Consider the following 15,967-nt stretch of genomic DNA (forward strand, 5'->3'; position numbering starts at 1 on the left):
AAAAAAAAACACTGATTAATTTGGTGCATACTTACTGTAAAGCAAAGAACATTCACAAAGAAATTTCCACAAACAGCATTTTTTTAAATATATAGCACAAAACGTTTTATGAATTGCCTCTGGCATTTGATTCATATGGTGTAGGTAAGAACTCTTGTGTGCATTCTGAATTTAGAAATCTTGGCTCTTGCAAAATTTGCCAACTTTAAGTGCATGTGAAAATTTCTGGTGTCACATTATGTGGATGTAGGGTAATTTGTCAATCAGTTTCAATAAAAACAATGAGGAGAAATGATCTTGAGTGTGTGTTTGTGTTTGGTAGAGCCCAACCTATTATGCACATTAATGCATATAATTTAATATCAAGTATATACATCCATTATATCTGTGGGTAAAGATGATTTAGAGAAATTTGCATCATGATGGGTGTATACAATACAGAATCACTATATTAAAAGGCCGATACCGGCCGATGCGTGGTGACACCTCGAATTTTTCCTCAGTAGAAACAGATCGGGTAGTGGCCGATGCTGGCTGATGCGAGGTGCTCCGTCGTCCATCTATTGAGGTGGTCGATGCGTGGTGACGCGAAGGACGGTTCTCAGTAGAAACACACCGGGTAACGAAATTCGTGGTGTATCGGACGTCTAGAATTTCTCCCCGCGCTTTTCAATTGGTTCATTGCACACACTCCTTCGACACATGTGTACAAAATACATGTGTACACACAGCGACCGTGTTCGCATCATGCTTTGTTTGTACCAACTCGCTTGTGTATGTGTTATATAGGCCCTATACGTTACGTTACATGTGAATTGTGGCATTCATCGTCTCTTGTTCTCGTGATTATAACAGCCTAACTTATTGCATTACTAAGCCCTCATCACTTACTTGATTTTACACTGCATTATTTCATTTTATATTGTCTCGAATCGCGAGAGTACCACATTAGTATGTCGCAGCCTTGAGAAAATCTCAACTGGACCCTCGATCTCCAAAGATTTCTCATCAGTCAGTGGCAGGATACCAGTATGTTAGTTCGGGGTATATTGGATAGGAAGACGAAGAGAAATGGCTAATCAAAAAATAGCCGACGCAGTTGTAGCAAAGCAGGCAGGGTTCGGATTCTATTAACAGGCAGTGCGCGCGTGACCCAAATCTGTGACTTAAAAATACCTGACTTCCGGAATCGCCGCATTTGCACGTCACCTTTGCATCACCTCGTATTTTATCGCTCAGTAGAAACAGCTCAAGTGGTCGTAAAATACGAGGTGCTGCGTTGGACAAAATTCGTGTCGATGCCAGGGATGTGAGGTGCTCTCAGTAGAAACACGCTCTAAAACCTGTGGCAGACATCATTGTTACCAGTTTTGTATTGTTTTACAGCAATCATGGCCTGCAAATAAGATGGTATTCATCTCAATGTCCTTGTGTGTCAATTTCACTGGTGATAAGTAGAGTATTAGTGTAATGACCGTTAGCTTTCTGCCTCCCCCCCCAAAAAAAAAAAGACTCATATCATTTTCACTTTTATGATGGTCATTGCTAATATTTGTGCAGCAGAAAATAATTAAAGTGACTTTCCTTTTGCACAGAACCAAGATGACAGCATGGATGAAACTCTGCCTCTTAGTAAAACTAGCAGTAAGTACATGTATATTCATTACAATGAGTTCACTCTTCCTCTTGTGTGTGGTATCGCCTATTTGATGAAGAAATAGGAATTTAATACAACAGAAGATTTGCATCAAACACCTAGTTCAATTCAATTAGATTAGTTTGATAATTGTCCATTCTTCTTATGCATCATGCATTATCCAGAAATATCTGTGTACATGTACCTTGTATTGTATCTTAACCCTTATTATACAACACCTTAGAATGATGTCGAATGTGATTGGCCAAGAACATGTCACATGACATTCAATAGAAAATACAGTCTTATCAAACTCAGTGAGAGTGGCATGGGCCTATTGCACGACTCGAAGGTACTATCTATAGCATGGCTTCGCGGGGGGGCTACTAATGCACGGCCGCTCACATTAGCAAAGCACCAGCAAACTACGTGCTGGCCGGCTGCGCTGCCGCCTGCCGGTAAGTCTCACAGACCAGGCGCGGCGGAGTACTGCAACGTTAACGTGTATATACAACTGTATGCACAGCTACTTTACCTAGCTAGTTGCATATATAGCGGCCTTACCTACGCTGCTACGGCTGTGTTTTTTACTTTTGACTCTGATCTGATATGTGGACCACAGTGAACCCAAAATCAAGACTTCATTTCAAGTTGAGAAACCGTAATTTGATTATTTTTCTCTGTTTTTATACAAAATAGTTTTCGGAAATAGACAAAGTTTAGACGACAAGGTGTTGTATAAAACAAATAATTTATGATTTTGTTCGTGCATTGGAGCACGTAATATCGCACTCGGCGCGAGATTCGCAACTGGTCTATTCAATGCGGCACTACGCGCCTTGTTGAATAGACCAGTGGCTTATCTTGCACCTAGTGCGATATTCGTGCCCTAATGCACTCACAACTCATAAATTATTCGTATACTGTACTGGGCTATTTGGCTCCATGAAAATACTGGGGAGAGGGGGGGGGGCCTGGGAGCCCCCCCCCCCCCATTGATCTTGGAAACGCAATGTCCGATGAACTTGAAAATTTGCATGCTGATAGATCTTCGCGTGCTAAATCTGATGCTGTAATTTATTTTAATCAATTATGCATTTTTTTGCATAATTAGCTAATTAATTATTTCTAGTGCATATTTTATGCATTTGGGGGATATTTTCATAATTTCAGCCTGAACAAGTACAAAATTACATGAAAACTGTGTAATAATGAAGAATAATGTTCTCAAATTGGAAATAAATCAATTCTTATCTATTTTTATGAGTACAGCAGATTTGCATAAACTATAATTTATGTAAATTTACTACTTATGAATTTTTGCATACTTTTGAAATGTATGACATACTAAAATGAAAGTGGAAGTAAAATTATCCTTTTACAGGACCCATGGGCACTACCATACTTTGAAACTGTATTCTAATGTCCCTGATATTGTAAACTTGAAGTATAATTTATGCAAATTAATGTAATTTTGGGGATTCTTTAAATAAAAAATTAGCTTATATGTGATTTTGCTTGCAAAAAATAAGAAAAATCAATGAATACAAAAAGTATAGAAATGTGAGAAAAATCAAACAAGTTATTTGCCATACTCATAAAACATTTTTGAAATTAACTTTACAAAATCATGTTTTTTGTGTCAAAAAGTGAAAATATCACAGTTATTCTTTTGTTTTTCCAATGTTTTTATTTCTTTTGTTTTTACTGTTTACATTTGTTATGTATTTTATTGTTTTCTAAGAGTGCCCAGTAAATCATATGGAAGGATAAGAGTTATTTTAATCATCTATGTGGATAAAAACTCAATTTCCCCCTCAGAGGAAAAAAAACAAGAAAAAAGAACAACTTGTTTGTTATGTTGTGTATTGTTTTTATTTCTTATGTTTTCTATTGTTTTGTATTCCTTATGTATATCATTGTTTCTAAACTTTGCCCAATTTATTTCAGAACAATATAGAAGCATGAACCAAGTGAAAAACCAATTCCTGAGCAAAATTTATAAAGTAATGCAAGCCATGGTCTATTGACAGTAAACTGTACGCAAATATATGCAGCGATTAGCCGTTTTAATGACATGCACATACTAATTGGCCCATAACACCCCCTAGGTAGATCTGATATGGACATGTGGTATTAAAATGTGTGCAAGACTTCAGGGGAAAAAGTCATGAAGCGAGAATCCAAAATTCCCAGGGGTCGTGATGCAATCGCCAAAAGTATGGGGGGGGGGACCAGGCCCAGGCCCAGGCCCCCCCCCCCCCCTCCCCCCCCCCCCCCGCAGTGCAGTTAGGGTTAAGATATATCTTCAGTGGAGAAAAAAAAGATTGTCATTTGAGATTTTGCATATCACTGACAACTTTTCCTCAGCACCACTGGCATGCAAGTTAGGTTTGTTGTCCAGTGAGCTTTAACATAAACTTCATTAAAGGCTTAGTACCAAATTTCCCACTGTCATTATAATCAGCATACACAGCTGGCATTTTTGCCTAAGGTATGAAAAATGTGCTAGTCCTTAAAATACCAAAATAAAGTTTGAATTTATAGATTGTCATCTTCCTGAAAATACACCTGCAACTCTTGATTTACTTATGGGGTTAAATCATAAGTAAGAAAAAAATGATCGCTTGTGGTTCGATTATCCATATAGATTACCAATCAGTTTTGCAACCTTCCAATTATCTCCATGTACATGGAAGTGTAACACATAGGAGGTGTAAGATAGTCGATGTTCCAAACCTTGCTGACAATAACAGTGATTACTGATAAATGTTATTCCTTTTCCTAGGTGATGAAGACAAGAAAGGTGCTTCCTCATCAAAGCGAAAAGTGAGTATGTGCTGCACAAATTATCAACAAGAAAAGCCTGGTATCATGATGAAATCTGCTTTCTCTTCAATCAACTAAACACAGTATTGAATTAAGTATTGAATAAAGTTGAAGCATACATTTTTGATATGTGTTTACCGTAATTCTATTTGTGCCATTTTTGCACATCCGACTCTGTTGATGGCGTGCTAACTTCGCATCTTCTGCTCAAATGCTCAAACCTCAGCAAACCGATTAATAAATTGCCAAATGCCACAGTACCATGAAAGTGTTTCTATAGATTCCATTCCTCTCACCTACACCTTGCATTTTATGTGATGATTGACTAGCTAGCGATGTTCCCTACTGGATTTTTGTGTAAGTTTCTGTATCTGTTTGTGTGCAAAAGTCATGCATACACTTGTATGCAGTAATGTAGCTTCTGGGCATTTAAAAGAAGCACAATCATAGATTTGTCATACATTTACATCACAGCAAATTTAGTTTTGCTTTCTCTACAACTGTTCTCACTGCATATCCAATTCAACAGAAATCTATACAAGTTACATAATATGAAAATCATAATGTTTTCTCAAAGCATGACTACGTTGGTTTTGCAGAATAATGTTTCACACTGGGTTTCCACCATAGCACCTAAAGGCCCGAATTCACGAATGTGGTACAAATGAAACCATGGTTTAAACCATGGACAAAAACCATGGAGCGCCAAGTGTCACATGGAATATTTCGTTACGAAATCAGTCATTTCATTGATGAAATGATTTTTTTTTGTAACGAAATGACACTTAGTAACGAAATGACAACATTTTGTAACTAACACAAAATTTCGTAAGGAAATATTCCGTGTGACACTTAGTGCTCCATGGTTTTTGTCCATAGTTTTATGGTTTCATTTGTACCACCTTTGTGAATCCGGGCCAAAGAGTTAAACAGATCAACTACTGCATGATGTCTGCATCTGTCCCAAGTATGTAACTGTTTACTGTAAAAGTGGATATTTTCGCGTGACTAATTTTTCGCGCTTGGCCGGGTCGGAAGAGTTTCGCGTGTTTTTAATTCTGCGGAATCAAGACGTCACGCACAGGCACATATGGCAAGCAAAAATATTCATGTGCTTTTATTTTCGCGCTAGTTTCTGGTTGCGCGAAAATTTGAACACCGCGAAAATTTCCACTTTTACAGTAGTCGTGTTGCATTGAGCATATCATTTAGTGTAATGTAATTTTGAAACATTTCTCTCCTTCCAATTAGTTTATAAGGAGATATATTTGTAGTGATCAGCTTACATCAGACTACTTTTTCATTTTTCAGGAATATACTCATGAAATTTGGCATGAACATATGGTGAAGGTATGGAGAACATGTAATTTGGATGAATTAAAAACTGTGTTGTCATGAGAGCAGCATATTCTAGTATAATAACAGATCTAACAGTTTCCTTACTTTTATAGCAATGCTCTTGAAAAATGACGCATGTTTGAGCGGGGGATGTTAATGTCCATGATAGGCAAGTTGTATTAATTATCTAAGTTAGATTTTCTAGTTTGTACTAGTAATACTTTGACAGATATCATAATTCTCCTACATCAATGATATAATCATGATATCAGCCTGTGGAATACATTGATTTCAGGATCCCAATACTCACTCAAAACACAGTTGTATGTGATATCGTACATGTGACAGTTCAGGGAAATCCTCACATTGTAGGACGTAGGTGTAAATGAAAGCATAATGAATTGTGTATGAATAATGACAGATGAAGTACATTGATTACCTGTTTTCTTTGTTTTTAGGGAGGGGCTGTTGCAAATATAGTAGGTACAGGGGAAACTCGGTATAACGATCACACTGCTATAACGAGATATCGGTTATAACGAGGAAATTTACCCGGTCCCAAATTTCCTTCCTCACAAGTCTATGTAAAATGCTACTCTTATAGCGAGATCGGCTATAACGAAATAACTGCTATAACGAGATAAATTTTGTGACTTCCAAACAAAGAAAAACATAGTCAATCAAACCGGCTATAGCGAGGTAAAGCAAAGCAAAATGCCGTCGGTAAAGCTTTCCTTCGCCTGTGCTTTCATCTTCTGAGATTGTAAAGCCTGATGCGCCAAAGACTGTCTTGTACACACATAATCATTTTCTTCAGAGCACTCCAGCTAGCACTGCATGTTGTACTTGTAAGTGTGTGTGTGTGCGCACACTGATACATGCAGAAAATGTGGTGGGACGGCCATATGTATACATGACATCATCATGACGTTTAGCAGGTGTGAGGCAATCTGATGCTGTGATTGGACTTCTACGTAGGGAATTCCCCATCTTCACACACACGCAGTCATAATGTACATACAGAATGTGTCACATACACACACAGCATTGTGCAGACCATATTCAAGCTTTCCACACAACACACACCCATACGATAACCACATACCAATCCACAGACGATCTTGATACAATCGCAAGCTATATAAATTTACAAATTCAAACATCAGCAATTAATAAGAAACGCATTCTTGATATTGGATTTCCTTGGCGAAAAACATCTTACCCATAATGGTGAGTAATTCCCTCACACACGATATCAAGTTATCAGTATTGATTGATATATGATGGGTAGTCCCACATGTGCAAATTAATGTATGTGGGTCAGAATTTTGAACGATGTACAATTGAGCCAAAACAAGGCAAAATTTAGTAAGTAGGAAATTCTCCAAATCATTCATCTTACCTGACAGAGTATAACTCAAGCTTTAATATGAACCCAATTACACTAGGATTTTCCCAGAGGAACAAGTTTTTATTCACCGCTGAAGTTTACCATGTCCAGAGCAGCGAACGTCCGTGAGGAATAGTACTGCACATACATTTGAATACCATTTAACATAGTTTCCAAAGTTCTGATTCAGTTCAAAATCCTAACAAAATATTTTAAGGGACATGTGTACGTGATTGCAGAATATTAAGCTTGTACTCTTAACCTGTACGTAATGGTAGACAACTGATGATTTAACTAAATTCGTCATTTCTGTGGAAATATTGCTCTTCCGCTAAACACGTTCTTAACTTTACGCGCATTTTACAGAAACTCAATATTTTCACCTCTTATTTCACTATCCCATACTTTAATCCTCACTCCCAAATAATAATATACCTTTTAAAGATTTATCTCATCTGGGCAGTCTCTATAACCCAACAAACATAGCATAGTTTTCATCACGGAGGTTTGCATGTAGCTCACGGACATTTGGAACAAACAAGAAATTGAACAATGCAGCTCTCTTTAGCATGTTTAGTTGGAAACGCATTCTACTCACAACAAATAGCAATTTCATGTCGAGAACAAACTCCTCTGCAAAATCCTGAATAGATATTACCAATTCTCAATTACATAAGCTTGTTTATCTTCTCATACTGAGGAATCAAAGAAAACAATTTTTCCATCTCTCGTAAATGAACATACAAACGAACATGTAATCTCAGTGACGTAGTCCATCCTTGAGAACAAATATATTTATCAAAATTTCGTTATCATGAAGTAAATATTCAGGTCCTAAACTTGTTAAAGTCTTCAATGCAAAATTTGCTTTTTATATAACGAACATGGTCACAGCTGAAATTATGACAAAGAATTTATATAGAAAAACAACAGAAATGTGCTCCGTTTTAGAAAAAAGAAGTTAAGCTTGGGAGGGCAAACGAATACGTTAGGAAGAAATCCCTCTGTGTTAAATCCTTGTGTTACACACTGTTACCGAGGAGAATTTGTGTTATTATATTAGTCAGAAATGATAATAGGTTCGATACTGCGAAGTTTCGTCATAACAAGACACAATAAGTCCATATAATTTGGATGGATGTTTGTGACTTCGATATTATACAATATGGTTTGTTATAACAAACCTTTTGTAGCGCGTCATTTCGGAGGCTCATTATTCATACAGTTTGTCAATACGAAAATTGATAGAGTTCGTATAATTGTGAAGCTTTTTTATTTGGTAAATGTTAAGAATCTGCGAAGGTTAATTGAAAGGATTATTAATTGGAACATGAAAAATTATGTTCGCTTATCCAAATGTGGAGAAATAAGTTAACAACTAAAATCCTCCAATTTCAAAGCCTCATAAAAGCCGTTTTCACCTAAACGAATATCAGGCCCATTCCACTTTTAGAAGAACGGACCTAAAAATAATGATCCTTAATATCTATTTTTCGAAGAACATTTCTAATAACAAACCTCCTGAATTAACTACATTTTTTTTTTTTTGGAATAACAAACCTTTGGACATCGGAGTAACGAACCTTTGGACATCGGAGTAACGAATCTCTGGAAGAGCGAACGTATCAAAGTGCAACCTTAAACCTATTCTTAATCATTACTTTTTTAAATGTGTTTTCAAAGTAAGCACAAAAGCACAAACAAACTGACGATCTCTCTGTCTCTTAAATGTAAAATGAAAAAAAAATCTTGGAAAAAATTACAAATGAATATTGCTTTTCATTGATGAGTATAAAACAACACCATGTGATGATAAGCGGAGGATTTGTGTGTTTTCATCAGACAATAATTGTATACTGCATGATTTTTGTTCGCTTGTGACGGCATTTCGATGAATAAAAACATAAACAAACAAAAACTTCTCCAGAAGAATTTGGTATAACGGGAGTGCACTGGCAATTCTTTTCTCTGTGTGTTGTAGCTCGATCCCTTCTCTGTTTCTCAGTTATTTTCATTCAACTGCTTCCACGTCCTTTTGAAACTTTTCCGTTTCTTATTCAACACATGCTCATTACAGACTTCTTCCGTCATTATCCTGAATGTGATTGCGTAGCACTTTTCGGATTTGTTTTGGTTTGTTTTGTTTTGTTCTTGTTTTCTGTTTGGTCGCAGCATGTTCAGGCTATTGAGGGAATCAGAGAAAAATCGTCATGAAGAGAAAAATAAGAATGAACTAAGGCATTTACTATCATGACAATTACAGCGAACATCCATTATGGAGACCAAAACTGGATGTGTTCTGTTTGAGACGGCAGCTACGGTACTCAAAAGATAAACACTTAGAGCACCTGTCACTAAAAAGTGGCACTGATCTTCTTTCTCCTACTATGTAATCCATTGACTTATTCAACCAACGAACATCCGTGAAAAAACGTTTTCCGTTGTTATTACAGGTAAATTGAGTGCTGAACGCTATTCACTTTTGGGTATGAGCGGCTCAGTGATCTGGTATTATTTTCAACTAACATTAATCTCATGTGCAGTGATATATTTGTAATTGTCAGAAACTTCCTTTCTCGGACAGAACGTCCGTGAGTGAAACTTTCAGAACCTGTAACAGTACAAATTGTCTCCAGAACCTCATTAGAAAGAAATTTAAACGCACAGAAATTACAGATTACGCAAAATTCCATTTTCCTATAACTTTGTTTCAAGTGCTTAGCTGTTTTTGTATAATTAGAGGGAAAACAAGCGTAAAATTGTGAGTAAATTTTCAATTGTTTGTTCATCATGAGCACATAACGCCTTAAAAATTCTGAAACTACTGCTCTAAACTCATTGTTTACTTTGTAAAACTTTATTTGTCGCTATTCGAGCCAAAAGTTTTAAAGAATACAGGACACTTTCGGGACAAGTTTTCCCTATCGGAGGGATTGCATACGTCACGGACGTTCTCTGGAATTATCACGGACGTTCGTTCTACTACTAGGGTCATGTTCCAGGACGGATAACTAATCGGCAGAGAGTACCTAGCCTTCCTAACTCTTTCAAAAATGTGAAAAGGTATTGTCAATGCAAATTATAAGAAATTTGACATCCTTACAACATATGTATTGCTCAGAGGGGGATCAGGAGGTGAATTTTCATAGAAAATATTAATTATTTGCATGGTTTTTGGTGAATTACATGGTCCAAAAACTGCGGACGAACCTCAGTCCGCTCTAAAAATGGCATGCAGCTCCTCGGCTAGAGAGCCAAAGGTAAAATGCACCTTCGCCATCAAAGCAAGATGGTGTCCCACTCGAAAACGTTTTAATCATCACGGACGTTCTTTTTTTCTTGGAGGTTCGTCTAAAAATATAATTTCGGTTCCTATTTGACAAAGGATGGACAGAAACTCAAAACAAACATATTATCGTGTTGCTAGATCTTAGTTGATTACGACTCAGAACAATATCGCCAATAACGTTTCATGGGCTACGATCTTTATTAGAAAATAGCGGAAGCACGTCCGTGACGAAAACTGAGTATAATTTTGTATAAAAGAATATTACGTCCCATGTACAGCCAGCAGACGTACAATTTTTGCAGGATATGTTCATTAGGTGGAACACCAAATTTTCTTATACGTTACAGTTGGGACAACAAAGTAGAATTTGCAGCAGCGATAGAAATAAAAGCATCACGGACGTTCGTCTGTTTAGGACTTTGATATTTTAATTGTTCTCTGTAATTTTACATGTGCTCATAAAGTTCTTATAATTTTGTGGTACATACCCATGATATGTCAGATCCAGAACATGGTCAGATATCAGATGCCACGTACCATTAAAATTGCACATCATTAGTTTGAAAAACAAAAATTATTGTGAAAATAGCGTTTTTACCGTATTTTCACGTTTTAAGTCCTTGTGAAATGAAAAATATCAGGCAAAAGTCAACCAAACCATATATTTTCTGAAAGGAAATTTACCAATCTTTGAGATGACATGAAAAAATCTGGTTTCTTAGATCATCCTGGCGTGTTCTAAGGGAAAGAATGTCATAAGGTACGAAAATTGGCAATTGTACATCGTTCAAAATTCTCACCCATTTATGTTATGCCTTCTTTTATGCCTACTGATATAACGAGATATCGGCTATAACGAGGAAAATGACTCGGTCCCGACCATCTCGTTATATCGAGTTTCCACTGTACATGTACTCTGTGGATACTAGTATTAGTTTTTGAGGACTGAGAGTCCTCAGCTTAGATGTTCAATGATGCTTGTCAGCTTAAATGCATAGTAGTTGATGCATTTTTCATATTATTTTGAGAGCAATGTGGGTCATCGTTTGATCTTTTTTTTAGGTTAACAGGATTGCCCGCAAGTGTCCTATTTGTGGAGGATTGCAAAAATATCTATCGACGCATCTGAAAAGATTTCATAAAATCAAGGAAAAAGAGCAAAGGATGGAGATGTTGTACAAAGCAAGACAACAGTAAGTTTCATTTCTCTTTGAAAATGTCATACATGCAGAAAAACACTTAACCCTATTTTGATTGGGCTATGTGGGGGGGGGGGGGGGGTGTCAATTTGAACCCCCATCAAATCTCGGCCGTCGATTGCCCGATCGCCACAAAATTTTGCCTGAACGTAGAGCCGGAAGTCAACTACAAGACTACGTGGTCATACCCCCCAAAAAATTGATTTTCTATTCTTATTAAATTAATTGAATATGCAAATTTATGCATGAAATTATGTTTTACCTATAACTCCATTAAAAACACTGAAGGATTCTTAAATTTTTATGTAAGATTTCTTCGAGACACAATCAATGAATGATTCCCTTTTTAAAAAAAAGCACAATTAAAATCAGTTCCTTTTGTTTTATATTTTGTTAATTTCTTATGTATTTCTCTGTTATTTCAACCTTTTGTTTTCTGTTTTCTATTGTTTTTTGGCCAACATTTGTTGCAGGCACTTTTTCAAGCTTATCTACATTAAAATTGATTAATTTCAATGGTTAAAAGTTGAAATATATTATTTATATCAATTTAACCAAAAAACACAAATTCCATTGGATTTGCACACGATATCATGAATTGAAGCTGTTTTCGGGTTGACTTGCATATGCAAAATATCATGCAACTTCAGAATGGTGTACCCGGACATCGCAAATTTGATCTCAAAATATGTGCAAGAGTTCAATGAAAAGAGTCATGAAATGAGGTGGCAAAATCTTTGTGGGTTGCGGAATCACAGCGCGGATTGTCGGGGGGGGGGGGGGGGGCAAATTGACCCCCCCCCTCAGTTAGAATAGGGTTAATAATGAACTGTAAATGCAACACTGAACACAGTATGGAAAGAGGGATCATAAAAAGCCCTTTGAAGTGGAAGAACCCTCTTGTGCAAAGCGTAGTAAGGGATCTCTAGCAAAACTACAACATGTAGGCTGGTATGATACACCATGTACTTCATGTGTAGCAACATTTATTTCATGACAACTTATCTGATAACTTTTCTATGTGTGTTGCTTCTGATGAACTGATAAAATTCTAGAAATCCTAGGACCATACCATTCCACTTTATCAACATTTTCCTTTCAGAATGCCAATAACTTGGAAAAAGTCAAGCCCTACAAAACAAAGAAGGAAAGGTGTAGAATGCACTATCTGTGGAGCAACGAATCTTCGTAGATTGGACACTCACCTTCATACCAAACATCATGTGAAACGGGGTGAAGCCATGAGGAAAATGACGAAAGCAATTAGATCAAAGAGCAGAGTTCCTCTCACTGAAGGTAACCAATCATGAAATCATACAGTCATATAATTATAATTCAGGGGAATATGGCTGTGTACAAGCATTTTGGGTGCTGATCATTCAGTGTGTTATGCAGGATTATTATATCTTTCCTCAAACTTTGATACTTCTTGCACCAATTTATAGCTGCAATAACCTACTGTTTTTACTGGTAGTGACACCTCAGTCTGTCACAGGCATGCCTGTGACTTTTATATGATATTTCCTACTGTTGACCTAGCTTGTTGTGCAAACATGTATTGCCTGTGAGAAGCATTATTGTGTTGATTGGCGGTTTAGTTGAAGAATTACATTTTCAAGTTGTGAATTGTACTTGATACTCTTCATGCAGATGAACTCTAGCAACTACAAAAGACAGGAAGTATTGCCTCCACAGGAAACCTATGGCTTCAAAGGGTAAAATGCATTGGAGAGGACACCAAGTTGAAAAGTGTTTATTATGTGTGCATTGGTGCCTCCCACCCTATACCCCCACAATTACATCATAGCAAGAACCTTATGACATAATGGTTATCATTTTATGCATATTGCATACCCACTAGTGGCTAAATAATTGTAGTTATCATGAATCTTTGCAATTTATCAGCCTCTAAATTTCAATTGTAAATATTTCAAGCTCAAATACTGTATTTCACATATTTGTACATGAAAAGAGGAAGGCATAAATTCACATATCAATAATTAATCAGTCTGCCATTTATTGCGATATCTAAAGCATGTAAATGCTTGATTTCATCCCTCAAGAGTGTAGAAAAATATTGCAAACCTATGCAATGGTTAGCATTAGGCCCTTCAGTTTCAAGCTGTCAGTACTTTAATGAATATGATCATATTGACCGATTCAGGTTCGTTGAGGGCAGTAGACATTTTGTGGCACTGGGCGCAGCCATTAGCTCAAATTGCGTTGTCCCAGCCGACCTCCCACCCCCGCCCCCCCCCCCCCCCCCCCCGGGAAACTTGTTTACCGCGCACTTGTAACTTACAAAAGTTTGCGCATTTATCAAGCGTTCGCGCACTCAGTACGAGACGCCTATTGGCTAAAGCAACCATGCTTCAGTTTTTCATTCTGTGCGCATGCTAATGTAGGGAGGGGGTGGGGGACGGGGGGGGGGGGGTCGGCTGGGACAACGCAGTTATGGCGCTGCCCATGCCGATAATACACAAAGCGCATCACAGAATCGGTCAATATGTATGAGGGGGTCAGTGCAATATAGTGCTAATTCTCACTTTTGTGAAAAATGAGTTACATGCATTTACACCATCCTGAATCACTGCTCTATAATCCATGAAAATTTCATCTTGAAATTCAATCAATAAGTGGGTCTATTTAATGCAGGCACCTTTTTACCCCAAAATAATCACATCTTATAAGCAGGACTAATGGTGCTAAGCCACACTTTTCAAGATGGCGAACACCATGGTAGTACAGTTGTATATTGACAGAAGAGTGTCTGAAAAAGATCTATTATGTGAACAGTGAGCAGACTTTCATCTGAACAAATGCCGAATTCTCATTCATCATACCCGTAATCTTCTGGAAGTTATGAAAGTGGAGATGAGATAAACATTAATGAAACTTGAAGCATTTAATGAGTAATTTTTGTTGATTTTTGTTCGAGTAGGGTTAGCACTGTTTGCATGCAAAGTCTGCTGATCATGGCTTTTTTTCAATTTTTTTGTTTTTGTTGAACTTAACAGAAATATACCACAATCACTGGTTTTAGGGTTTAGTAGCGTTTTAACATTGTGCCTTATGACCGATAAGAAAATTAATAAACGGTCATAGTCTGTACCAGCGCCTTAAATTTCATTAGTGGGTTAGCACTTAATTCATGCTGACATTTTGCTTCAAAAGGAAAGCTTCCTAAAAATTAATTGGTAGTTAGATGATTGATGAAACGTATGGAGAATAAAGATCTTTCTTTGGTTTGTGTGATTTTATCATCGAAATGGATGTATTGTAATAAGTTTATTGTTTCTAAATGATTTTTTTGAAGAAGGGACACTTTCCCTGTTTTCATTGTACATACGTAAGATGTACAGTTACGTCCTCAATGAGAGATTGAGGATGTAACTGTACATCTAACGTAACCCCTAGTTACTGGACGTAACCCTCCCCCCGACAAATTATATTACTCTTACGAAAGTTTCGAAATGACTGTTGTTTGGGGCAGCACTATGTTGTTTGACTCCTTCATATATTCTCTCATGAAGCTACAGGTTATTAATGATTAATGATTTTCAAGAACTTTAAGTTTTAGAATTTTTAAAGATTTTTATTTGATATAGATAATGCACTACTGATTTATGGACAATCATTTACTTTGATATCTCATCATTTCAGCGGAAGAAGATGACCTCTTTGGACGCTTTCAGAGACATCTTCGATGCCTCGGAGTAAAGACAACTGCAGCTTCTGAATACAGTCGCCAGTTGAAAAAGATTGCATCAGATGCAGGGGGACTGGTAAACCTTTTTAGAGAGGCAGGCACAGTTACCAAGTAAGTCACATTGCCCACAACTGGTAGTTAGCAGTAAAGATTTATTTCAATTTCATTGACACAGAGTCACATGTTAGTATAATAATTAAGGCAAATGTCAAGTGGTATGTTGGCTTCATTTTGTATCTCTGATCAACATTATGGGCTTGCTATTAAAGGTTAGTTGTTATTGGATCAATCTAAACAGGGCCCTGTTGCATAAAACCCTTACCGCTGGACTTACCGCTCCTTTCTAGCGGTAGCGGTAAATTTTATAATCCTTGATGCTGATTGGCTGTGACGCCTAATATTGACCATTGAAATTCAACGGTAAGTTTTATGCAACGGGCCCCAGATCATAAATTGGGGGTTGCTATAAAACATGAATTCAGCTTCAGTGAAGTGGAGGCATACACTCATTTCGCATTGATGACTTGGTCTTGAAATTGTAAACAACATGTATATCTGTGTAGTCATCACACATAAT

The 15,967-nt window shown here is 37.0% G+C and overlaps 1 protein-coding gene across 1 annotated transcript in view; it reads left to right on the plus strand.

The window, feature by feature from the left end:
* Positions 1-15,967, plus strand: part of LOC139734325 (uncharacterized) — a 108,159-nt gene that overhangs the window by 47,842 nt on the left and 44,350 nt on the right. The window contains exons 5-9 of the mRNA XM_071645120.1: positions 1,596-1,644; positions 4,425-4,465; positions 11,545-11,675; positions 12,784-12,977; positions 15,345-15,501. Coding sequence (XP_071501221.1) covers positions 1,596-1,644; positions 4,425-4,465; positions 11,545-11,675; positions 12,784-12,977; positions 15,345-15,501 — 572 coding nt within the window. The remainder of the gene's footprint in view (positions 1-1,595; positions 1,645-4,424; positions 4,466-11,544; positions 11,676-12,783; positions 12,978-15,344; positions 15,502-15,967) is intronic.

This window comes from Diadema antillarum, unplaced genomic scaffold, assembly GCF_040938485.1.
Source record: "Diadema antillarum isolate AM-2024a unplaced genomic scaffold, OU_Dant_1.0 seq00000523_RagTag, whole genome shotgun sequence".
Lineage (NCBI taxonomy): Eukaryota > Metazoa > Echinodermata > Echinoidea > Diadematoida > Diadematidae > Diadema > Diadema antillarum.